The sequence below is a fragment of the Simochromis diagramma genome, unplaced genomic scaffold (genome assembly GCF_900408965.1).
Source record: "Simochromis diagramma unplaced genomic scaffold, fSimDia1.1 OVJJ01000005.1, whole genome shotgun sequence".
Classification (NCBI taxonomy): Eukaryota; Metazoa; Chordata; class Actinopteri; order Cichliformes; family Cichlidae; genus Simochromis; species Simochromis diagramma.
This window is the reverse complement of record NW_024387097.1, coordinates 1,422,143-1,448,877: the sequence shown is the minus strand read 5'-3', so window position 1 is coordinate 1,448,877 and position 26,735 is coordinate 1,422,143. Positions and strand designations below refer to the sequence as shown.

Below are 26,735 nucleotides of genomic sequence, written 5' to 3'. Positions count from 1 at the left end.
CTGAACAACACACCCACCCACGCAGTACGATCGCTTCCAGTGGAACACCCCCCGGAAGCAAAACGGGTACAAACAAATGAAAAGAAACACTTTTATATAACTTTGATATAATCACAGACCAAATGAAGCCGCTAAACAAAAAAAGTACAACTGTATTATTATCATTTCCTGATCTCAGGACATGGGACGTGTGCAAAATCTTTGCATATCAGAGTTATATTGCCACAGTAGTGTCAGAAGTGTGGGGAAAAATCAGGTAACGTTGATTTTCTAACCAAATGTGCAGAATTTGAAACAAATGTAGGCAGGTGCTGTTTTTCAAACCCAACTAAACAGCCAAACTACTTCACACAGACGGCTCTAGACTACGTGATCCTGTAATTTACCTTTACGTTTATCTTTCTTGTTTACTGCTAGGAAAAAAAACCCTGACACATCGACCAAAACATATCAGCCTTCCCCGGTATAACTCCAAAACCATTATCTGCATGGTCATCAGGGGCACCTCCAGACCTTTTTCATAAGACTGGCCATATGGGGGCCACTAAAAATATTGGTGTGTCACACCAAAAACAGAATTTCCAGTTTTATTACACTGTAGTCAAATATAGGTTACTTGAAAAATATGGCAAAAAAGGGAGAAAGAATTATGTGCCTGGTTAATTTCCTACTAAAGTTGAAATCACTGAAAACGGGTACATATGAAAACCAAATAATAATAAATAACAGTTAATGCTGTTAATGAATTGTTACAAACATAGGACAGTCTTGCTGGGGGGGGTGTCAATCTGAATGGGGTCTGGATAATTTTAGATGACCAAAACTAGGCACTGTGAATCCACCTTAGTTTATAAATTGTGGGCACACGATTGGGCACTTCTAATCTGTGTGGGTTTGCATTTTTCTTTTCCAATTTCCATTTTCTTTAAAGGGATAACAAACAAGCAGAAAAAACACTGAAGCTTTATAAGTTCAAACCATCACTGCAGTTCCTCTAGGGTCCACTTCTGCTGCCGCTAAAAGGAAGTCAGACCATGAAGTGTCCCATTTTAAAATGCCAGTTTTACAGCATTGGAAAGCCTTTGGATTAACACCCCCATAACACATAGTTTTCATTTTTTCATAAATTGGTTATTGGAATACTGATTAGGGATGCACCGATACCGATACTGGTATCGGGTATCGGGGCCGATACTGTAAAATGTGTGTGCACTCATACTCGTAAAAGTTAACCGATACCATGAACCGATACTAACTTATTTCATTAATCAGAGGGTGGCTTGTCATTTTTGTTGTAGTTTTTTAGATTGGCCACTAGGGGGACATCCCGCGCTAAACAGGCACAGGGTTAGACGAGTCAGACTGGCAGCTCCAGATAAAAAAACACTGGAGGCTGCTGTAGCTAGGCTAAACAAAATGTCAGCAGTGTGGACCGGAACAACTTTAACTCAGGTTTTGGAAAAGCGATGAAAAATGTCAAGAGAAAATCCACGGGCAGTTAAAACAACAGAGGCTCTGACTCATTTTATCGCTCTGGATGACCAGCCAATGCCGGCCGTGGAAAACATAGGATTCTTCTCAGCACACTCGAGCTGCGATATGAAATTCCCAGCCGCCCACACATCAGGGAGATAATGGTGCCAAAACTCTCTAAAGAGGTAAAGACAAGCAGTGTGTGCGCGATGTCAGTCCTTGGTTTAACGGCACAGTGGACTGATGATCCACGGGCAGATGAGGAGTTTGTTCGTCAATGCCAAATGCTTTCGTTATTTTGTTTGTTTGTTTACAATATGGACACTCTGCAACAATTTAAAAGTTTATTTTATTCTCAAACCTAATTTGTATTTATTTTATTCCAAACAGAAGTGTTTATTTATTATTCTGAAAGCTCGAGACAGTGCCAATAGTTCAGTGATATTTTGTTAAATTACAATGTGGAGACTCTGCAATAATTTAACAGAAGTGCTTATTTTTCACTTGGAAGGTTTTTTGTGGTCATTTTTATTAAGATATTATTTATTATCGGCAGAGAATAAAATAAAAACTGTCTTCCAATTCATTGCATTTGTGTGTGTGTGTGTGGTAGAAGTATCGGTTTTTGTACTCTGTATCGGCAAGTACTCAGATCCAAGTATCGGTATCGTACTGGTTTGAAAAAATTGGTATCGTTGCATCCCTAATACTGATATAACAGTTAGCAGCATGCTAACAACTGTAGCTGGTGGCACTCTACCAACTGAACTACAAGGATCACAGAACTGGAGATATTTTAATGGATTATCTGTTGGATTTTATCTGGTCTGGTACAGATCAGCTTTTTCTTCAGTTTTGGTAAGGGAAGTTTTTGTATTTCATTATTGTTTTACTTGTTTAGTGTTCATGTGTCTATAAAAAAAAATGGTGAGGCCTCATAATAATAATAAACCAATGGGTGATATCATGGTGGCCACAGTTTGCAACACATAATTAAGAGTGTTTTATGATCTAAATAAAGTGGACATTCACAGCTGTTGAAAAGCCGATGTGAATAACCAGACCAACGCACAGCACCAGCTCCACCAACTTTCACACAACAAACACGTCTTTCTGAATGACTTTGAGCTACTCTGTACCAGTGGTGCCTCCCAGAGTCACAGAATAAAACAGTCATAGAAACATCACTGAGTCATTAAAAACAAAAGGCAGAAAAGCTCTTTGAGTGTTTAACACAGCAGAATCAACCAGGTTCAAAAGTGCATTCGTCATTTCTTTGATTCTCAGAGTATAAAAGCTGACGGAGTGTCCATAACCACGTCAGTCTGCTACCTGTAATAATAAAACATGATGGCAAATCTGCATTCAAAGATGTGCTCTTGCTTTCTCTATATACAAACAGATAAAACTTCAAATCACATGACTGACACTCAGGACAAGACACCGTTATGGACAGTGTGACGAGCTGGGGCAGAAACATGTATGGGCTCAGGTCTATGATAACGATAAATATTATAAACGGATCACTGTTGACATTCACTGATTTATAAAGTTTTCAATGCATACAGTATGTACAGATTTCTCTTTATAAACAGCCAAGTGGAATGTACTTTGATTTACATCAGCAAAGGCAGGTGAAGGCAGAGCCTTTCCTTCATCATTTACAGAGCATTCACCTTTTTTATCATATACAGCTGTGGTCAGTTTACAAACTCTCATTTTGGACTTCAGTGATTTCTTTCAGCCGTTCTTTTTCCAGGGTGGACTGATTATACAGTGTGTCTTTAACAACTTAAAAAAAAAAGAAGAAGAATTGGGTATTATTATTTTTGATTTTGAATTGTCTCCAAAGGGCAGTTGGCTTCATGTCAAGTTTGCAGACGTCTATTTCGGAGCGGGGTCTTCTTTCTCGGTCAGCACTCTCTCAGTCCATGTTGATGTAAAACTCACTTCATTGTGGATGCTGTTATTAGCAGCTGTTAGCAGTTCATAGCAGACCTGACCCTTGGTGGTTTCTGGGTTGCTCCTGAACATCCTAACCAGTGTGTCTCATTTCAGAATGACAGCTCGACTCTTCTTCCAGACATCGGTGAGGTGGTGAGACACTGGAATAACTTGTACTTATGTACAATTGTTGAACTGATGATCTTGAAAAGTGTAGTTGTTTAGGAATGGGTCCAATGGACATTCACAACTTGTGTAAATTCACAGTTCTCCTTCTGCGACCTTCACTGAGGTCCTTGGACTTCCCACTGTTCTTAGTAATGGATGATGCAGTGAGTGCTGTCAAACAAAAACTTTATGCTGACAGAGAGAAACTAACAATTTTTGTCAATAACAATCACCAACAGGTAGGGGTAGGGGTGTGTGTGTGTGTGTGTGTGTGTGTGTGTGTGTGTGTGTGTGTGTGTGTGTGTGTGTGTGTGTGTGTGTGTGTGTGTATTTGAGCCTGACTGTATCCTTGTCAACATGTTTCAATGATTCAACCCTGGGAAAAAAAAAAAACTAGTTCAAAGAAATACAAACCATAAATTACTTCACATTCATGTACACGATGAATGTATGAAAACTTTGACCACAGTTGTATTATTTCAGTTGAATTTATATACAGCCTATATTTTTCACACTGGTGTTAAAGGAGAGAGAAAAAGAAAAACAGCGCGTGGAGATCAGACTCAGAGAGTATCAAACAGCTTTCACATCAGTCTTCTTCCCCGGGCTGCCTCTGCGAATCAGAATGTGACTGCACCACACTGTGGCACATATTGGTATTACACGGGTGAGCTTACATCTTTAATCCACCACAGTACAGAGAGCAACTACAGTTCAACATGCATGGAAGCTGGAGCAAGGTCAGCATTGCCATCTATTAGGAAAATGTTGGATTATGATGATCATATTGGACATTAATCACATCCTTGATTTCTTTGATTGTTGCGTCCCAAAGTGTGGTTAGTTGCAGCCTAGACAGCAAAGCAGGTACTGCAGGTGGACCACAGGTCATTTAATTCACCTTTAAAGTTTGTCATTAAAAATGTTCAACAAATTATTAAAATCAAATTAAAAATAAATAAATAAAAGTATTGATTAATTAGAGAGATTTCTATATTGACCAGTTTTTGAACTGGTTGTGTTTTCTCGGTCTCTGGGTGACTCAGTTGACTAAAAACCTCATCAGTGGCAGAGAAATGGAAGAAGAACTATTAATGGAGGATCAACAGCAAGAGAAGCAAAATGAATCCATTGAACCCAAACACCTGGGCCCAGGTTTGCTCTGCTCGGGGGCGAAAGACACTGTGTTGATTAAAGATGTAATCAAAGGTTTGTGTGACCCACAGAAGACTTTCAGTTTCCAATGCAGCATTCTTCAATGTGAGAACAGCTGGTCCTCTGACACCAGTGTGAACCATTTATATACCATTAAATAGACTCATTGATACTAAAGCCAACTGTACGGGTCAGTAAAGTGACCCGTTTTCATTAAATAAGCCCTCTGATTTAAAATGAAGTGATAAACAACAAGTTAACCCCAAACGAGACAACCCCAAAAACAACAGAGCGTTACTCCTGTGTGATGTCTCACATAGTAACTCACTTTTTGCTGACAAAAAAACCCATCAGATTAGTGTCATATGATTGAAGAAAACTCAAAAACGTCATTTTAAAAATCACCACTGATTATGAGTAAGCCTTCGTCCCTAAATGATGATGCGCAGCCCCTCCTCTGTCCTCACATCAGTACCTCCCACAGAGCCAGGGAAAAACCGGGAGGCTGGAGTCCTGCTCAGTGATGGGAGCTAGACAGGAAGGAGGTGCTCTGTCTTTTTCTCAGTCTCTCCATCACTTCAGCTCTTTCTGCTGTAAAATCAGCTCCAATGAGCTGATCCTGAGATAGAAGGGCGGACGATTCCCTTTGGAGAAGGCTTCGATCCAAACCAGGACATCTACAACACAAACGGGACAGTAATCATTAGCACAGACCGAGTATAAGGCAGCAAAGGTGACGACATGATAATACACGTGATGACATTTGGCTGTGTCGGGAGGTTGGTCTGCTCTATAAAGGCAAAGCACAGTGACTACCACAGACTGTATAGAGGAGATGGAGGTAGCTGCCATGTCTCCAGTCCCTCAGTCCAGTGACTGAGTCCGGAAAGGTTTTCCCACAGAGATTTGTACAGATGTCTTTTTGCAAAGAATCCGCCCACCTTGTACTCCAGAGTTTGCTTCAGCATGTCCTCTTCTTCTCGAGTGAAGTTCAGCAGCACAGATACAGCTCTTATCAGCTGGTATGCCTGTCAGAGCAAAACAAGCAGCGCACCTTCAGTCTGAGTGTGGAGCACAGCTGGGCTCTGACATGCAGTCAACACAAACCAGACTCTTGCAGAGCCACACGTTACCTCTGCCTCTCTGGATGACATGAACTTGAGGACGACGTGCTTGAGATACTCAAAATTAATTTCTCTCGAGTCATTGAGGTCCGAGGTGTTGGTCACTGTGGTGTTGGAGGTCGGGGGACTCGGGGTGGATGCAGGTGCAGGGTCAGGACAAACCCTCTCCGGTTTTTCTGCTCTGCTTTCAGGTAGCTTCTCCCTCCCTTCAGCTTCTGACTCAGGTTTTAATTTCTACAGAGCACGAAGAGAGAAAAGCACTCAAAGAATCAAATCATTCTGCATTTACACCCGATAAGCAGGCAGAATCCAATCAATAACAAATTTGACAATTAAGAAAGAACTTGATTGTTTTAGGTTACAGCAACAGTACAGGTTTGTGTTTCTTTGGAACCTGAGGCCTGTACGACACAGGACTCTGGCTTATCCAAGCACCTTCAGGGTTCACGCCTTACTAATTTGCCGTAATAACTTGTTCTGTGAAGCTAACGCGCTCTGGAGAAGTCATTCTTTACTCTGAAACCCTTAAACAGCACCGAGTCTGCAGCTGAGAGACTGAAACCTAAAACAGGCTGGAGCAGGTTATGTTCAGAGTTCTGTATTAAAAATCATCTGGACGTCGTTTGTTTACAGAATGTGCACGATCCTCTGCTGGGCTACGATCTGTGTGCACAGCCTAAGTGTGCTCTACCTAAACATATGAATGAAGCAATGTCACATGACCGTACGTGTTTTACTCCAGTGATTTGGAAAATGTATAAAATGTTATAATTCATTCTGATCTGCTGCTGTGGGACAGTAAGCTTTAATGCCACACTTCACTTCAGACATATTTCATACTTTTTATGGCTACAACTGACTTTACATTAATGGCAATCTTATGACAATAGGAAAGATCAGCACTGAACATTCATTGTCTTACCAGTTCTTTCTGCAAAGTCCTCTTCAGTTCTGCCAGTCTCTGCTGCAGCTGCTTTATGGTCTGCAAACATCATCAGAGAGTTTTATGTGTGGCGGTGAGTTTACCTGCCTTCATGCATGTAGTTTTTTTCATTCATAGCTAGAGGACCAAATGTGAGTTGCCAAAAAGCCTCTGACCCTGTTCTTGTCGCTGAGCTCTTGCTCCAGCTCTCTGTTGACTTTCTGGATGTGATCCAGGTCATCCACGGTCACGCTGCCGTTCTGATCCTCCTCACAGACTACACTATGACTGTGGAGCTGCTCGGTCAGGGTTTCCACCTCCACTTCCAGGTAGGAGATCTAGACAGTTCACACCAAGCATGCACTGTTAATTCAGTCTGATTAAAGTACTCAGTCCGTCTCAGTTTAACAAGAAACCCCATCAAGATAAAATAGTTCATGAGTGTGAATGCCTGGAAGTCACCTGCACACCGATCACATTATAAAATACAGCACAAGTATGTTCAAAGATGTCTGAGCGTGTGCAGGTGCTGACCCGAGCCTGGCAGCTGTCCAGCTGCTGAGTCTGTGTGAGCAGCTCCTCCTTCAGGCTGGTGACCTGGGAGTCTTTGTCCAGCTGCACCTGCTCCAGCTGGGCTCTCAGCCGCTCAGCCTCCTCCTGCACCTCCACCAGGGATGCCTGTCGCCCCTGCACCTCTGCAACGCAAACACAATATTTTGGAGACACAAAGAGCTTTAAACTCTTATTGTTCTAAAGCTCTTTATTAAGCGCCATCTCTTTAAAGATCTTTAGTGCACACGCGTGTACCATTCTGCAGGGATCTGATGTCCTCCTCTCTGAGTGCTAGCTTCTCAGTGACAGCGGTCACTTCCTGCTGTGAGCTCTGTAGAGCCGCACTCAGCTCTGCAACCTGACATCAAGCACAACACGCACACAAACAGTGAGGTGATGTACACACAGAGTTACCACATTATTTCAGCAGAGGTTTGTGTTTGAGTTTATCCACTGACCTGTGTTTGCAGGCCCTCCTTCTGTCGTCTGGTTTCTTCCAGAGCTTTGGCGATTTCTGTGCTCAGCGTCTGTCGGCTGTTTAGCTCCACCTGGGAAACACAGACAGACCAAAAATGTGGGCTACAAATAACCTCTGCTCACTTCAAAAATCATTCAATAAAATAAACTTTAAAGTTGTATTTTTCGTCTGACAGAGTGAAAAACCTGCGCCATTAAACAAATGATTACAACTTATGACTCAAGACGCACTAACGAGGCAAATGTGCCGAAGAATGTGAACACTGGTAATATTAGTGAGTAATACACGGAGTAACAGCGCAACAGAACGGTGAGCAGAAGCCTGCGCCAAGGCAGCCAGACAAAACAGCAACAGAAACACACGTGCGCTCATGAACATTATATGAAAATCTATTCCACGTGATACCTACAGATTTCTATCGACAGAAATAATAAAAATGAATTTATGACACAGACTAGGCTCAGAGTTTGGTAATACAGCCAGGTGTCCAAACCAGCCAGCAGCCTGTGAGCCTGCACGGCGGCCTCTTACTGCTGAGGGGCAAAAAAAAAAACCCTCATTTATTCAGCGGAGATGACAAATAATGTGAACGGCTCCATCATGAAGAATATGGAGGTTTCGAACCAACAGAAATAAGCTGTGTTTGTTGTAAAACAACTTTTTACTGTGTTGGAATTTTCTGATTGTTTCTCTTGTGCTCCATTTTCTGGACTGGACCGTTTCTGTGGTTGTTCAGCTTCTCTTTGTCCCAGTAGTTTTCATTTTGTCCCCCAACACCCCCACAATTGTCCCTGTTTAAATCAAATACATGTTCATATTCTTGAATAAAACAACCCAGCAGTGTGTTGTGGTTCTTACCCTGCACTGCTCCAGTTCTTCTGTCCGCTGCTTCAGAACAGAGTCCACCTCATTCACCTGCTTGTCCAGATCAGCCTGCCACATGTGCACATCACAACAAGCACTGATTAAAGTTGGCGGTTGGACGAATATATCATTTTTACGAGAGTGATTTATTTATTTGCCCATGAATAAGTTTGCTAATAATGTTGGTTGAATCTAAGAGAGGCAGTCAACAGAAAAACAGCTGTTTCAACTGCACCCTCCTCAGAGTGCGCCCAAACGCAGCGATGCATTTCAAAATGTCACACAATGGTGGGAAGGGAAACAAAGAGAAACGGGCTTCTTTTTTCCACTCTAAAAACGTCAAAAAGTAAGTTCAAAATCAAGTCTTTCATCTCAATAAATGATTCATGCAGAAAGTAGCTATAGCAACACTAAAACAAACAATAAAATAAAATATTCCCTCCAGACAAAACGTATAAATTCTAAACGCTCAAATCAAATGATTATCGTTGCTCCGCCCATCCAAAGTCTGCGCCCGAGTGAGTATATCCCACGTCGTCAGTTATCGGACTGACGACTGGAAACCTCATTACTGATTAATCCCTCTTTTGGAAATTCCATATGAAAAACATCATGTTCAGTCTGGGGTCTGCAGGTACAGATCAGACACTGGTTTATCAAACAGAATAAAAACAAATGACAGGAGGAAACATACCAGCCGGGTCTGTAGTGTCTGTTTGTCCTTCTGTAAAGAGGCGACACAGTCCTCCAGTCGGCTCATCTTCTCCCGACTCTGCTGCTCTAACAAAGACAGCTGCTGGTCCAGAAAGGCTTTCTCTGCACTCCGCTCTCCCTCCTGAGCACACGGACAAAAGTATGTTTGGACAAGCACGCTTTACCTTCACTGCAATCATGCTGAAAGTCCATGTTTTCCCTCCAAGAAACAAAAAACTGAGCACAAACATGATCAGACTTTGAAAGAGCACACTGTAGCCTTCAGTAAATAATATCAGGCTCCTTTCTAAAGGCTCAAACTGTGCTTGGAGTGGCACTCACCAGTTTCTCCATGTTCTGCTGCTTCTCTGCGATCTGCTGCTGTGCACTGCTCAGCCTCTCACTGCTCTCTACAACCTGCTGCTCCAGCTGAGCAATCTGAAAACCACAATTCAATCAATATGATATGAATGAATACTCATCGAGGCTTCAGCATACCAAATGTCACCATGTAAAGTCTTTTCGATTTCACTTTGCAATCTCAGATTAGAATCCTTTTATCTGCATTATTCCTCGGAGCCGGGTGTTTGTTGTCTCATCGCTTACTTGTGTGTCTGTCCTCTCTCTGTAGGCCCTGGACGAGTCGTCTTTGTGTCGCAGAAGAGTCTGCAGCTCAGTAATGGTGACACTCATCCTCGACACCTAAGGCCACAAAAAACACAACACTTAAGGTTGTTTTTTTTTTTTATATCTTCTTTTGTTCAAAGTAACGCGAGGAATGAAAACCAGAAAACAGGAGTAAATAAACATGCAGCTGTTTTAAAAAGAGGAAAATGCCACAGAAAGCAACAGAAATGAAGAAAAAAAACAACAACAACTTCATTACTAAAGTAAGAAGTTAAACATTTTAAAAAAACACAGCTTACACTGTTAGGCCCACTTCGATCTTATGTCCCCTCTAAAGTGACACAGTGCTGACTACATCAGACTATTACATTACATTGATTTACACAGGGTATGTGTATTTGGCCCCATACAATGTTCTCCATCGCGTATGAATGTGCTGTTTTACCTGAGTCTCCAGAGAGCTGACGGTATCAGCGTGGTCTGTCCGGACAGCCAGCAGCTCTGCTCTCGTCCCGTCCAGACTTTGCTCCAGACTAGACTTCTGGAAAGACAACAAAAAAATGAATAAACTTATATTTGTGCTTCTAATTTCTTTTTCTCATTAGGAAGCCTGACTATAAAGACATCTGTGGGCCCATGAAACACAACAACACCTCAGTGAGCATGTCAACTGCCAGCCATGCGCTACTGTCATAAAGTAGACCCAAGACTTGTTCTTAACCTCCTGCAGCAGCTCCTGTAGGTGCTCATCCTGGCTCAGGTTCCCCTGCAGTCGTCTCTCCAACGATGTTGCCTTCTTCTGAAGCTCCACCAACAAGCGCTCCTTGTCCTCCACCGTCACAGCCGCCTGATGATGGAGCAACAAGCCAACGACAGGTAAAGAACATTTGGTTTAAAAGACTGAAACAAGTGGAACAAACTAATGTGACCCATTATAAAAGAAGATTCAATTTGTTTACACGTCAACAACAACGTAAACGTGGATCAATAACAGGTTTTTGGGAGTTTTGTGAATTTAGTTCAAAATAAAAAAAGTTTGTCGAAGCATTTTTTGCAGGAACGAACAGCCTGAAGTCTTCTTGGACTCCAACTGAGCCGCTCCAGAATTTTCCCTGAGTCACGCAGTTGATTGTGCTTCAGGTCACTGCCTTAAACACTGAGCAAAGCTTTTCCTGCAGGATGTTGTTGCATCCGTGTTTCCCTCCGCTCCAACTGGTGTCCCAGTTTGTGTCACATGTACACAACCCCGCAGCATCATGTTGCCACTACTAGGTTGTGCTGAGCGTTTACTTTATGCCACACATACTGGTTGAAACTCTTTCATCACACCAGAAGACTGTGCATCTCATAGATACTACAGAAGCTTCTCAGACGAGCGGTGAAACGTCTTCAGGGAACTTGAAGAAGTCCGGTCGCTCTCATAGATGGACTTTGGCACCTTTTGACAAACTGTGCTGAAACTCTTAGTGAAGAAAAGGTTTTTCTGGTTTCTTCGCTGTAAATGTCCGATTGGCGGAGTGACGCACTAACAGCTGTGCTGCTGTTTATTTAGATGGATAGTCCAGGTTTATATTATTTTTAGTAAATAAAAATTAGTCTTGTTTTTGCTTTTCCACTGTAAAATGATGACGTAAAAAACGAGTATGAGCTATGAGCCAAAATGCAGAGGGTTCGAAAAATGATAACACATTATTTAAGCCCAGTTAGACACAGACTGTCGATGTTTAGCTGCAGGGCGTTACAGCTTTACTGCCCTCACGTTCTGACCTTTTGCTGCTGCAGCTTCAGAGCATCATGTTCTGTCTGTAATTCATGGAGGGACTTCTCCAACGTGGAAACCATACTCTGTGACTGAAAAACAAAGGCAACAAACAACAAGTGAATAAGCAGTTTTGGAGAGGATGGTGGTGGTAGTGTAGTGTGCTCAGTGCTGACCTTCTGGAAGTCTTCAGAGACCTGCTGGATGACTGACTGCAGCTCCTGGCATCGTCCCTCTAGCTCGCCGACCTTCTTGTCAGCCTCCTCTCTGAGCAGCAGCAGCTCTTCTCTACATGGAGCCAATAAATGCTCTTTGAATTACAGCGTCATGTCACAAAATAAATCACAGTCCCACAACAAATCCAAGCTCACTTCTAGAACAAGCAACTAAATGTTGAAAATGCTGACTCCCTCCACAAAAACCGAATGTTGCATTTTCCATACCGCTCTATCTCCAGCTCAGAGTTGAGTCTGCAGCTCTCCTCGTGCTGCCGTTCCAGAGTCTGGAGCTTCCCCCGAGCCTCGGCCAGTCCTCGCTTTGCCGACTGAATATCGGCCTCCTTATGCTGAAGTTCCCGCTCTTGCTGGCTCAGCAGTTCTTCCTTCCTCAGCAGCTGATAAACAGAATCCAACCATCATACCACATCGTAAAGTGTTTTCAAACCAATGTAGAGACTCGCCAGTCCTGCACTAAGGTACAATCAGTGTACGACTACATAACTGACTGCCATTTTTCCTTAATCGCAAAATGTCAGGAAGAAGCTGGCACACCACATGTACGCACCATGTGTTTAACTTTAGCGAGCTCCTGCTGCTGAAAGCCCTCCAGTTCATCCAGGTCGTCCCTTTTTTGAAAGAGTGCTAAGCTTTGTTCCATCATCTCCTCTAGCCGAGCTGACAGGGCAGCCTTCTCCTAAACAAACACACCTTTGAGGTAAATATCGTTTCTCACATGCACCATTTATTGGATTCATGCAGGTGTACAGAATCTTAAGATTATGGATATGACCCCGGTTCACTGATGGCCTCACCAAGAGCTCAAATACCAATACACTACCCCCCCCCCCCCGGCTGGCTACACTCCTGTCAGGACAGGGCCCACCTCGATACCTGGCAGACAGAGTCAAAACAAGCTCCTGCAGGAAGCCTGCACTGCGTAGTAACCTTCCAAGCCATCCAGTCGTGGTTTCATTTCTTAGGTTACATGTGAGGATATGGTGTAGGGTTACGAGTGACTTCTGGTTACATCATAAGTCACAATGCAGATTTCCTGCTGCAGTAATTCAAACATTAGAGGGACTTTCACCTGCTCTGTAGATGCTGTAGACACACCCAACTGGTAAAACCTAGCAAATGTGTGGGGTAAGACAGTTATGCAGAAACCTCTCAGAAACTCCCTTTAAGAGAAACCATGAGGCTGCCAGACACCTGCTAGTAAAAGCAGCTGCTCCTGCTATCCAAGGGAAAGACGATGTTTAGACACAGGCCTCGTGTGGTTTAGTCCAGGACACAGGTAACTGGTCCTCGTCTAAAACCCCGAGTCCTGTCCAGGTAAACCTACAATGCATGGACTGGACACAAGGTATGCAACATAAAACCAACATGGCAGGCTGTAATAGTGGCCAAATACACCTCGAAGGTGTAGAATGCCTTACTCTCTTCTACCTGAAGAAATGATGGGATCACGGCCATGAAGCACTGAAATGGGATGGCCTATGATTCAAATACGTTATGCTCATACAGAGTCCTGTAAGACCACGCTCTAGCACACAGAAGCTATAGCCATGATTAGCATTTAGGCTGAGTGTTACAAACAGTTAAAGAGCTTGTGAAGCCACCAGGTTAAAGCACTGAGAAGAATATTAGTGTTTTTCAGTTAACTTGGAGTAAAAAGTAATTGTACTTTTTTTTTTTAAAGATGTATTTCTTCCTGATAGAAATGCCAGTGGCACCTTAGCATCAGCTACAGGACAGCACTGCTACCTCTGGTGAGCCAATTTACAACTGAAATACTGGGAACAAAGAAGCAGTGGCAGAGTCTTTAGCCCAATAGTATACTTGTCACCAAGAGGTGTTTGAATAACATCTGAGGCTATGACACTATTATATAACACTGCTCTGGCCACTCCTGACACGAGTGTCACTGAGCAAGTGTAAAGGAGCCGGTGTGACGGTATTTGAGATTTTGTTGAGGTCACGCAGCCGGCGTCCCCCACAGTGAAACACAAGACAAATACCATGAAAGAACCAACTGTAAAGGTCTCTAGTATTACTATGCAGCTTCTTTTCTCCCCACAAGGAAAATTTCTCCTTTATCTTCTTTGTGATGGATATACACCAAACGCTGCACATTGTTAGCAATAACTCAGCATATTACAAAGTAATGGTATTCTAGTAGGAATGTAATGACTGAAACTCTGAGGAATATGAGTGTTAAAGAATGATAATTTGCCCAACTGCTGGTGTAATGTATTTTTCACTCTTCTTATTTTGTGACCAGTTTAACATTCATTCCAATCAGTGAACAGCACAGAAATATCAGCTCCCCCAAACAAACTGCTGGGCTTTATCGTTCTTGACCTGAAACAACTGCTCCCATAAACCCACCAGAGAAGTGTTTACTGAGGTCAAACGGACAAGAAGCCAAGGTCCAGTTTGCCATAGATCTTTACAACTGGACGTTTTCCTCTACTAGAGCGAAGACGTTACCGCCGTCAAGCCACGAGAAAGAATGCAGGCTAAGGGAATTCTGCACTGGGTCCAACCTTTAAACCTACAGACCACGTCCATCTTTTATATTTTTGTGGGGAGATTTTGCAATCTTCAAATTAAAGAATTATATTTGTTCTACATGTTTTAAAAGAAATGTAACTTACTTTGTCTGAATTGGCCATTTTCTCCATCCACTCCTGCAGGAGGAGGATAGAAAGTGTTCAGAACAAATCAGACCAGGCAATAAGTGAGACAGAACGCATCTTTACCTGATCTTTTTTCTCCAGCGCTAAAGCCATCCCCTCTGCCATTTTGGCTCTGCTGACCTGATGAGAGTCATTCTGTTCCTGAAGTTTCTTTATGGATGCTGAGCAGTGAGAGAGGGAGAAAGAGACAGACAGGACACAGAAAGGTTTGTATGTACCAAGCAGAACAGAAATGTTAAACAGCACAGAGAGCGGCGCCGTTAGTAGCTGTGAAAAGTTGGAGTCAGTTTAACAAGTGTTTTCATCCCAGAAGCAAAAACAGGCAGAGACGAGCAACGCGCGACACGTGGCAGAAACAGAAAGGTAGTAAAGATCCTAACACAACAAAGCCACCCTGAAGAAATGACGTCGTCTAGACTAAAAGCTTAGAACCCCCAGAAACTGCAGAGTTCAACTCACATTACTACAACACAAGACAAATAATCTTAGAGCAGCAAGTCCATCTTACTATGAAGGAAAACTATGCAGCAAGCAGGGAGGGACGGCAGAGAGGCCGCAGTGGGGCTTTAAATCGAGAGGTTTCAGGGAGAACTTTGAGAGAATAGGTGATAGTTTCAGTGCTAAAGATGAAATGTTTAACTCTTCCAAGATTCACTCATTAAGGATGTTGTTGACTGGATGTTCCAATAAGCTCTCATCTAACCAGTTCCTCATTTGCCACACGACCCCTGGTGCTACTGTCAGAAGGTTTACATCACTTATCTCCCTGAACTAGTCCATTATTTTTGTGAGGGACAGATATCCTTGTTTTCAAAAAAGATGTTTACCTAACGTTTAGGCAAATTAGTCAATATTATAGTACTATATATTAAATGTATTTTATTTTATCCATTCACTTTGCTTTTAATTTGAATGGTTAGTTGCTGCAAGCCAGCTCCATTGCTTTGCATCTCGTGTTTTCCTACCAACTGGTTGGTGGCCATGTTGCTGTTGTGGTTGTCCTCAATATCATGTCAGAGGATTCTCCAAATCTACCACCCTTGATAGCAGCTGGGGTCAGTGGATTCTGTTCTAGTCTTGAGCTCTGCTGTGAGCACGAGGGTCGCTTTACCTGAATCTGCATGACCCTCATGAAGACTGCAGAGCAGAACAAGGAATAAAATCAGCAGCTGCAATCCAAGATGCTGAGGTTGGAGTGTATTCAAAGGTAGAGACGGGACAAACTGAAGTGTTTCAGATTAGCTGAGTCAGTTTGCTAAAACAGATGGCCAAAAAGTCAAGTTTAACATTTAAAGATTTTGCAAATCACCTGTTACTAAACTTAAAAAAGGAGGTTCAGCCAGTGTGTTTAATGCTCGAGGCTTTTAGTGTGAACATATAACATTTGCATACTCCAATATATTTAGCTTTGCTTGTATTACAGCAGGTATAAAAACTTTGTTTGCATCAGCATCTGCCACACGCAGCAGCTACACACAGACCAGGTTCCCAAATCTTCCTCTCTAAACAAAGTGGAAAAATTCTATTGCTACACTTAATGAGTCACAAGCAAGTTGGTCTTGTTGTTCAAACCGTGCATTGTGGTAGGGTTTTGATATTTAGTTCATCACAGTGAATACAGTAACGTAAAACAATGTGAGAGACACAGCCCAACAAACGAGTATATAAATATATAGGTGGCTGCACCAGGTTTAATAGACCAGAATGTAGCAAATGTTGGGTGTGTACCATTATTACAACAAACATTCAAACACTGAGTGAGATTAGTCTGCCTTTGGAGCTGCTGCTATATTTTCTGGCAAATTTGAGAAACCACTTAGCAAAAGCGAACAAACTGAGAGCAAAGTGACAGACAAAGCATGGCTCTGGAACCAGTGCTCTGAACACTGCATACCAGTGGTTTGAAAAAAAGCCCAATCCTACTTTGGATTAAAAGAAAAGAAAAAGCACTTCCACAGCAACCCTCTGAAGATATTAGCATCTGGAACCCTGAACCATCTCTGTGAGCGATAATGTGTCAGGTAATGTTTAGTACAGCTGACAGACAGGAAACAGAAAGGAAGCTAATTGGGAGGAGAGTAGAGGTACGTACAATCCTGATGCCTTTCTAATGCAATTTCAAGCTTCTCCTTGGTCTTCTGCATAATTCGCAGCTGCTCAGCGTAGTCTAGTGTTGGGAAGTAGGGTGATGGGGTGGGGTACCAACAATACACACACACACAAACAAGGAGAAAGAGGCAGATGACAGTTAAGAGAGAAGCAGGAGAGGAGGTGAACAGAAGGAGTGGGGGAAAACAAAAGGGAGAACATGGTTGAGAAATAATGGAAGGTAAAAATACTGATGATTTGCTTATCTGAGAAAACCATAATGGTTTAAAGGCTGCGTGAGAATCTGCCACCTTTAACCTTTTTCTAGGGATTGAAAGTCATTAAAGCTACTAAAGGAAAAATATGCCATTATTCTGAGAAGAAAAAAAGAAGGAGTCAAAGGAGCTTGCAAAGAAAAGCGTCTGGACTTCTTTAAGTTGCTTGAAGACGTTTCACCTTCATCCGAGAAGCTTCTTCAGTTCTAAGGTCAAATGGTGGAGAGTCCCAGATTTAAACCCAGTGGGAGTTTCCCCCCACAGAGGGACAAAAGGACCCCCTGATGATCCTCTAATCGCCTGAGCCAAGGTGTGAAACTGGGTGTGGGTCCCAATTAGCCAGGGGTTTCGGGTGAGCTCATTGTGAAACCTGGCCCCACCTTATCATGTGATGTCCTGAGGTCAGATGGCCCAGGATGTGAGTGGGCGTTAAGGCCGTACATTTTGGGAGGGACACCCGTCAACTGGTGCGGGAGTATGAAAGGGAATCAAGGAAACTAGCGGATTATAGGAACCATCTCCGTTTCAACCTAAGATGCAGACAAAGCAGAGTTGTTCCTAAGAGCCTGCGCCTTGGATCCACTGTCAGAGGATACAGAGCAGACTTGATTCTACAGAGAGCACAAAATCAGCTTCTAAGTGAAAGGATAAGATTACAAGTTTGTGGACAAGGCTCAGCGGGCCCAACACTCTAAAGCAGGGGTGTCAAACTCAAATACACAGTGGGCCAAAATTCAAAACTGGAACAAGGTCGCAGGCTAACATTAATATTTATTGAAAAAAAAAAAAAAAAAATCTTCCTCCAGATTTAAGAATGAATCTTTTCTTATGGACTCAAACAAGTTTTGCTGAAAAACTGAATATGGAACAAGCAAAGCTTAATACTAAACAATATATATATTAGCTGTATAATACCAGTAGGCCAGCTCTAATAATAATTTGGTATGGCTTCGCGGGCCAAATGTAATTAGGCTGTGGGCCAAATTTGGCCCGCGGGCCAGAGTTTGACACCTATGCTCTAAAGGAAAAGAAAGACAACGCAGGAAATTTCACACCTTGCTTTCAAAAACACACACTCCTCAGTCTGAACCTACACAACCCAGAGAAGAAAACACACCTGAAGACAGTCAGGGAAATGGGTGAAGAACTTTTCAGACAGGAATCTCACTGAACCTGAAAAGAGAGTATTAGCCAAAGGACTCAATTTTGCCATTTCTCCACAACAGTTGCCCATAGTGGACCTCATCACAGCCACAGAAACCGCCATACGGATTAATACATTATCACAGACAGAAGCAGAGCAAATCATGATGCCACCCTCTCCAGTGCCAAAGTCCCTCCGTCCAACCTCACAATACAGGAAAAGAAGGCCGTCGCTTCCCTGAGCAAAGACCACAACATCACTGTTTTACCAGCTGATGAGGGAAGGTGCACCGTGGTCCTAAACACTACAGATTACAACACAAAGATCACTACTCTCCTCAGTGACAACAATACCTACGAAGCCCTAAAGCGAGACCCCACAAGCAGCTACAAAAAGAAAGTTATAGCTTGCCTTCAAGACCTTGAATAGGACAAAATCATTGACCGCCTTACATATCACCGCCTTTACCCAGGGGATGCCATACCCTGCATTTACGGACTTCCTAAGATCCACAAGGAAGCTGTCCCACTCAGACCCATAGTCAGTAGCATAAACTCAGCCACTTTTAACATTGCTAAACACCTTGCTACCATCCTTGCTCCTCTCGTGGGGAACACCCCACACCACATCAAGAACTCCACCGACTTCACCGACAAGGTCCAGAAACTTACCCTGGATCCAGATGAAACCATGGTGTCCTTTGATGTAGTCTCTCTCTTCACTTGCATACCCACCACGGAGGCCGTGGAGACGGTCAGAAAACGACTACAAGAAGACAGCTCCTTGGAGGACAGGACCAACTTCACACCCGATCAGATCTGCACACTGTTAGACCTCTGCCTCACAACCACATATTTCAAGTACAACGAAGGCTTTTACAGACAAAAACATGGCTGTGCCATGGGCTCCCCCGTGTCACCTATTGTAGCCAACCTTTACATGGAGGAAGTGGAAAGGAAGGCTCTTGGCTCTGTTAAAGGAAGAGTACCCAGCCACTGGTACAGATATGTGGACGACACCTGGGTCAAAATCAAGACACAAGAAGTGGAATCCTTCACTGCGCACATTAACGCTGTGGATAAAAACATCAAGTTCACCAGGGAAGACACAAAGGACGACTGTTTGCCTTTCCTGGACTGCGCCGTGCACATTGAAGAGAACGGCAACCTCAACATCGAAGTTTACCGGAAGCCCACACACACGGACCAGTACCTCCTCTTCGACTCCCATCACCCTCTGGAACACAAACTTGGAGTAATCTGGACCCTACACCACCGGGCAGAACATGTTCCCTCTAAGCCTGAAGGGAAAAAGAAGGAACACACACATGTAAAGGAAGCACTCAAAACGTGCGGTTATCCTAAATGGGCGTTCTTAAAGTCAGCAAAGAGGCAGAGAAAAGAAGACCAGACACCAGCGAGGGAGGATAAGAAGGACAGACGCAACAACATTGTCATCCCCTATGTAGCCGGTGTATCAGAGAAACTCAGGAGAGTTTTCTCCAAGCATGACATCCCGGTGTATTTCAGACCCAGCAACACGCTCAGACAGAAACTGGTTCACCCGAAAGACAAAACGCCAAAACACAAACTTAACAATGTGGTGTATGCTGTACAGTGCAGCGAGGAATGCTCAGACCTCTACATCGGAGAGACCAAACAGCCACTTCACAAGCGCATGGCACAACACAGAAGAGCCACCTCCACAGGACAAGACTCAGCAGTCCATCTGCATCTAAAGGTCAAAGGTCACTCTTTCGAGGATGCCAATGTTCACATTTTGGACAGAGAGGACAGATGGTTTGAAAGAGGAGTGAAAGAAGCATCTATGTCCACTGTGAGCGACCATCTTTGAACAGAGGCGGGGTTTACGACACCAACTCTCTGCCATCTATAATCCAGTTTTGAGTTCCCTCCCCAGACGCCTTAACGCCCACTCACATCCTGGGCCATCTGACCTCAGGACATCACATGATAAGGTGGGGCCAGGTTTCACAATGAACACACCCGAAACTCTGGCTGATTGGGACCCACACCCAGTTTCACACCTTGGCTCAGGCAATTAGAGGATCATCAGGGGGTCCTTTTGTCCCTCTGTGGGGGGAAAACTCCCACTAGGGTTTAAATCTGGGACTCTCCACCATTTGACCTTAGAACTGAAGAAGCTTCTCGGATGAGAGGTGAAACGTCTTCAAGCAACTTAAAGAAGTCCAGACGCTTTTCTTTGCAAGCTCCTCAGACTACGATGACCTGGATGACTGAGAACCTTCACAGAAAAAAAAGTAGTTCAATATTTATTTACAACAGAAAAACAAGCCACACACAGTTAAATAGTAAAAATAATATTCACACTGAGACATTAACACAATCACTTCATGGCCATCAGTCTGTGCACTGCAACATGGACAGCAGAGAAATCAGCTGCCCTGCTTTAAACTGGCCTATTAGGCTCTTCCTCATCTTCTGTCATATGTGTCACATATTAAGGTCAATGCATGTGCACGTAATCCCTGAGAGCCAAACAGCTTTGAAAAATCTGTTTCAGCCCCGCCCACCTGCTACTCAAACCTGTTTGCCATTTGATTGAAATGGGATTAAGCACAGACTTTTGCCTTAGTCATATACTTTACACGCACAATAACTCCAGTATTCATGCTGCCCAGCTTTGACACTGTGCAGTAACAGTCGTGCTGTGGGGCTCATAAACATGAAGCATTCACACTCTATTACCAAGACCATAAAAAGTCTAAATGCATGTTTGTATATATGATTTTCTTGTTGGTTTCCATGGTTTCTCCTGGCTGAAAGGCCTCAGTCTCATGCAGCTAATCCTCAAATTACCTCTACTCATTATAATTCTATATTTAACATATGCATCTTTAACTTGTGTGAGATAAAACTGAAATCCTTTAGATGTTCTCAGATTATTATAATTATTATCAGTTAAGACAGGGCGCACTTGCATTTAAATTGAACTCAGATTGCTCCTGAAAACTGCATCACTTCAGCTGCTTACACTACTCTTGTACATCATACCTGACAGCTTGGCCTCCAGCCTCCGGATCTGATCATTTCTTCTGAGGAGCTGGGCAGGAAGGTCATCCCTGGAGCTGCTGCCATCAGATGCCTGAAAATAAAAAAAATAATAAAAAAAAAAAATCAGACATACAGACGTTTATAGAAGTGGAACTGGTCAATCCATTGGTCCATTCATCAGGTGCTTCACAACAAAATAATGTTAGAACATAAAAACAAAAAGTTACACAAATACAAGTTTAAAAAGATGAGTTTTAGCTGTTCCTTTAATGTGATCAGCGAGTCTACAGATGCCAGGCTCAGAGGGAGAGTGTGCAGAGGCCTGGACCCTGTTGCAAAAGCTCCGTCTCCTTTAGGTCCCAGCCTAGTGTGATGGACGGTCAACTGGTTCTGATCACATGACCTCAGTGACCTGCCGGAGACGTATGGATGTGAGGGTTTTCTTATGCACACTGGTGTGTCCATGCAGAGCTCTAGAAGTCAAAACCAGAATCTTAAAGTTAACAGGGAACCAGTATAAGTAAACCAGCAGTGGAATTGGACAACTTTGTCAGAAGTCTCACAGTAACGCTCTGAACATCCAGTAAAAGAGGTTCCCAGGAGGTTTTGCTGACACAGCTAACTAATAATTATCCGGACAAAATAAAGTAAAAGCATGAATGACAAGGTCAGAGTGTGACACCAATATTGCCAAGCATAACTTGGTAATATTTCTTAAATGATAGAGGCGAGAACAAACCAGATTGTTAACATCAGTATCCAAAGTTAAAAGTAACACCAACAATCCTGATAGAAGTTTTAACAAAGAGCAGCGAGTTTCCATGACCTTCAACACAAATCTCACAGTGGGACAGATATGGACTGCTTAGTCTTCATTACGTTTAAAACATGGTCAGTTGTCTAACTTAATAGAATGTAAGCACTATGCAGGATTTGAAACTCGAGGCTTAAAACAGATATAACTACATAGTAGTTATATCTAGAAACATTACATGATACACCACAGGCAAGTGGAAGAGGACATGTACTTTGAAGCAGCAGCAAAGCCGGTGCCATCACACTGGAAGTCTGTGTGTAGTATCTGACTACAACAGGTACTGAACAAATGCTGACTGGCTGAAACGTGGGCTCACCATGAGGGAGAGAAACAGGATAAAGCACCAAAGGTGACAAACACCCTGAGAAGCATGGCACGACTTTAATGGTTTCATACTCTGTTTTTACATCACTACAAAGAAGACAAACAAACAAGATTAGCGTGCAGGACAGTCCACATATTTTTGACACGGCCCGCTGGTGTCAGTTAACAGCTACAACATGTAGATGACGGTCTGCAAAGCTCTGCATATGCTCTGGAGTGTGTCCTGACATAAACTCTCCAAGCCTCTGGAGCTCTGCTGCAGGGATGATGCAGTCATTTGAGATTTTGTCCAAGATATACCAAAGCACACCTGCATCCATGTCCGCACGAAAAGGCCTCTATGCTATCTGACATGTCATCAATTCTTCTTGTAACTGTATTTTCAAACAAAGACAACACTGACAGCATCTCAGTGTACCAGGACATCTACACTGTTATTGGAGAGTGTTGCCATTATTGTGTTTCTAGTTTTATTTTACTGTTTTGCCATCAATTCAGTGTTTTATTAACATAGACTTTGCCACAATGGTCAGACCATCGCAGACTCCTCGAGTCTTGACGTCTGTAGGTCGGGCCCAGTGCCTTTCAAAGTAGGCTAGATTTCTAACAGAAGGTCTGATTGGTTTCCAAGTCCCTCTTTAGCCTGTGGCACCAAGATAGCATTAGCCAACTCCCGACAGCACAGTTTATCCTACCTTTTGTGTAGTTGTAGATTGTAGTAATGATGTATTGTCATAAAATATGGCGGTGGCTGGACTTGACTCAGCATGCCATCTGAGAACCAGTGTTTTAAATCATGGAAAGATGTTCTGCTGGGTCACATGACAAATGCTGGTCAGCTGCAAGAAAGCTCCAACAAAATAAATTGGATGACAGAAAAATACATGTGCCAGCAGTAAGAGTTGTGCAGACAAGCTGGCCAGGGTGTGCAGCTATGCTACTATGTTTGTTATACTACAAACCAAAAACACAAAGTAACATATCAGCCGGCTGTAACGCGACTAAGCAACGTCACTAAATTATTTAGTCAGCTGTAACTGAGCCTCAGGAGTCTGGCTTCCTCTCTCTCTCTCGAGAGAGAGCTACTTATTAGAGCTACTAACACTGAGATGGATCTGATTAACAAACTATAATGGAAGCAATTGTCTTTAAAAAATTGTTCTTAAATAAGGAAAACAGTCAAGTACAATAACATAATATACACAGCATTGCAATAAATGGGTTGGTGTTAAGACTGGACTCAAATATGATCATGAAGACACACAATCAGTACAAAAGAGCCCATCTCCACTCTACCATCACCTTTACTATAGGCATGCTGGAAGACTGTTTACTTAGCCTGACACACACACACGCACGCACGCACGCACGCGCACGCGCACGCACACACACACGCCTTCGATGCTTGTTCCCTCCTGGAGAACACGGCGGGTTTGGGCCCAGCGCTGGAAAAATAGCTGCAGGGCAGGATGGCTGCTGTGTTTGCTTACTCCTCACCCCCTACCCAATCCAGTTGCTTGTCACGTGCTCCATAATGTTGTGCTGTGGACATCTATGTGCTTTCTGTGCAGAGGAGTTTTTTTGTTTTCTGTTCTCATGCTGTCCTCAGGAGCCCAGCATGAGTAGAGGTCTCTTTTTTCCCACTCTTGGACGTTCCCATTGTAGTGTGCATTTCAGTGTTTTTCCTGTAATACTACCGATCCCCGACCTGTCTCCCCATGTGATGTCCCATTTCACTGCAGGGCAACTTGCATGTGACAAATAAAGGTCTGATTGATTGATCGATCGATCGATGTCCATCAAAACTAAGGGCTGCTACCCAGGAATGGCTCTGCTGACAGCCAGAGGATAACTAATTTACCAGGGCCACAGTGTTTAGCATCAACAGGAGCTGCCAGAGAAGCACAGTAAGGCCTTCATATCTGAGCTTTGACACTGACAATTTACACACATACGCAATCCCACTAGTAGATCCACAACTGCAGAATGCAAAAACAGGAGCAACAAATACGTGAAATACAATATGAAACTAAAAAATAAGCATGAGTCAACATGAGAAAAACTGAGTTCAAAAGCATAAAGAAACAATGTGAAATGCATTTACTTTGTTGCTGATACAATACTTCTCAATCATCTGTGTTAAATGGTCATTTAATATTTAATGCAAAGCAGCACTCCAAGGACCTGTGAACACGTTAAAGTAATATAGGAAAACATATTGCAAACTGTTACTGAGTGACCACCCAGAGATGAATGTTTTCTGTCATGTTAAAGCAAAAAGAACAGGAACAAGTCTGAAGTCTACTCCTCCTTTTTTCTATTAATAAACTTGGTTTATGTTAGTAACCAAACTGTCAAAATTCTAAAGAACTTACAAAGTCATCCCCGGAGTCTGCTCCCACTGAGGTGATGGATTCCTTGCTGATGGTACGGGGTATGCGAACACCACTCCGAGGTGCTGTGGCGGCCTCCTCTGCAATCTTCTTTTTCAGTTTAGCAAACATATTCTTCTTTCAGTTTCTCTTCTTGGGTGCAGTTCAGTTTCTTCACCCAGTGCTCAGAGTTTAAGGCTCCCTGCTGTGTCGCCTCAGACAGCACCACTTCCTTATGCAGTAACACCTGAAAGAGGTTCCTGATAGTACTTCCATACTGCTACATCTACAAAATGAGAAAATAAAGTTATTAAATATCCAGGAAGAAGCTTAGTGCACAACATGTGACTGCGGTATGAGATGTTAGGAAATCACAACAGGGAAGGATATGTAATGTGTTATCTGTGTGTTTAACATGGAGACTATACATTCTTCAGAAGCCCAAGCTTGACAACTGTCACATTGCTGTAATGAGTCCAGAACAAAATCCACAGTTTTTGGCATCATGTGGTAGACGTGCTGGACTCGCATATCTCCTGGCGGCTTCATTTGGCTACACTACAGCCCACTAACAGCGCTATTTGACAAACTTTTACTGGCAGTAAAACAGACCGTTTGTCCATCAGACATGGCACGGGGAAGCCAGCATGGTTCCAACAGTAGTCCAATCATTTTGGTTACTCCGAGGAGACCACAGGTTTCTGTGTGGTTCCTGTTGCAAGTGCACCAGCCCTTTGAACGTTTGTCATTGATGTGGCTTTTCTTGCAGCTCTGAAAACCTTACAGTTACTCATCACAACAACTGTCCCTGACTCTGGGCAGTTCCTAACTAAATCAGTTCCCCTGGCCTGGCTCAAGAGTATCCTACCCTACTCAACCCAACAGCTAAAGAACGAGTTTAGTCGCAAACTGCAGCAAAGACAAACCTGGGGTTGAATTAATTAAGGGGAAAAACAAAGTACGACATGAGAGTCTATTCTGACAGACAGCTAGCCATCTAGCTCTTCTAACCATAACAATAAGAGTTAACATCACCACCGGTGGTGCTAGCTGACGTTACACTGCCCGTACACTGAAGTCGCCTTCCTCTTACCATTTTCACTTCGATTGAAAGTCACTTCGTGTGGTTCTCGAGGGTGAAATGCTTTTTGCTCTCTACAAACACTGAAAGCAAAGCTGGAGCCGTGGCAGTCCGTATTATGACCTATAGACTTTGTGTTTCCAACGGGATGCTAGCCAGTGCTAGTCAGCGAGCTACAGCTCATACAGGAGACTTTACACGTAATCACCCAGATGACTGAAGACGTCACGATTAGCCCTCTGCTCATTGGATAGAGGGAGTTAGAGGTGGGGAAATGTAGCGCCCCCTGTAGGCACCAAGAGCAATCACACAATCAGAAGCGGGGGATTCCCGGTGGCTTTGAGACAGACGCTCAATAAAAAAAATAAAGTGTATATATATATATATATTCTCAGCAATAAGAAGATAATGACATCCCACAGCCCTGTTTACACAGAAAAACCATCATTTTTTCATTCTGTGTCAATACAGCAAAGGCTGCAGCCCTTTAGTTAGCACTGCATAAAAGTAGCAAGCATAAATTAAGTAACATTTCTGGCAGATTTTAAATGCAACTTTTCATACAGCTAAATATATTGGAAGCTCAGGCAAAGTTATTTAACATGATGGGCCACATACAGTCCACTTTACCTTCAGTGGGCCGGACCTGTGAAACTCTCCTGTCTGTGTAAAGAAGTTTAACCTCACAGCGCAGCTTCAACAGTATGTCTCAGTTTTTCCAGATGATAAAGAAACTGCTTTACTAAAGGAATAAATCCGTCAGCTCAACTTTTTGGGTTTAATTGTAAGACATGAATGTGCAAAAATCATAGAACCCCCCCTCCCATACAGTGCGTGATTTTTTTTGTTTTTTCCTGATGACTTCATAAAAACAGTCTTCTGTGTATTTTTTATGGAGTTGGTGTCATTTAAAAGCATGAAAC

At 43.0% G+C, this 26,735-nt stretch overlaps 1 protein-coding gene across 3 annotated transcripts; it reads right to left on the bottom strand.

Annotated features, from left to right (window-relative positions):
• Positions 1-2,688: 2,688 nt before the first annotated feature.
• Positions 2,689-26,039, bottom strand: golga1 (golgin A1). 3 transcript variants are annotated; one of them, XM_040046510.1, is made up of 24 exons: positions 25,825-26,038; positions 24,735-25,017; positions 21,219-21,309; positions 16,769-16,843; positions 14,740-14,837; positions 14,635-14,667; positions 12,543-12,671; positions 12,203-12,372; positions 11,936-12,047; positions 11,768-11,851; positions 10,722-10,847; positions 10,446-10,541; positions 9,980-10,075; positions 9,716-9,811; positions 9,375-9,515; positions 8,675-8,749; positions 7,797-7,886; positions 7,594-7,696; positions 7,321-7,481; positions 6,963-7,124; positions 6,787-6,846; positions 5,874-6,098; positions 5,682-5,768; positions 2,689-5,417 (listed from the first exon to the last, which is right to left on the bottom strand). In XM_040046510.1, exons 2-24 carry the CDS (start codon positions 24,861-24,863, stop codon positions 5,340-5,342), a joined length of 2,517 nt encoding a protein of 838 aa, XP_039902444.1. In that variant the 5' UTR covers positions 24,864-25,017; positions 25,825-26,038; the 3' UTR covers positions 2,689-5,339. The 3 variants fall into 3 exon arrangements, with proteins under 3 accessions (XP_039902444.1, XP_039902445.1, XP_039902446.1); XM_040046511.1 differs by lacking the exon at positions 16,769-16,843 and having other exon boundaries at positions 25,825-26,039; XM_040046512.1 differs by lacking the exon at positions 12,543-12,671 and having other exon boundaries at positions 25,825-26,037.
• Positions 26,040-26,735: the final 696 nt, after the last annotated feature.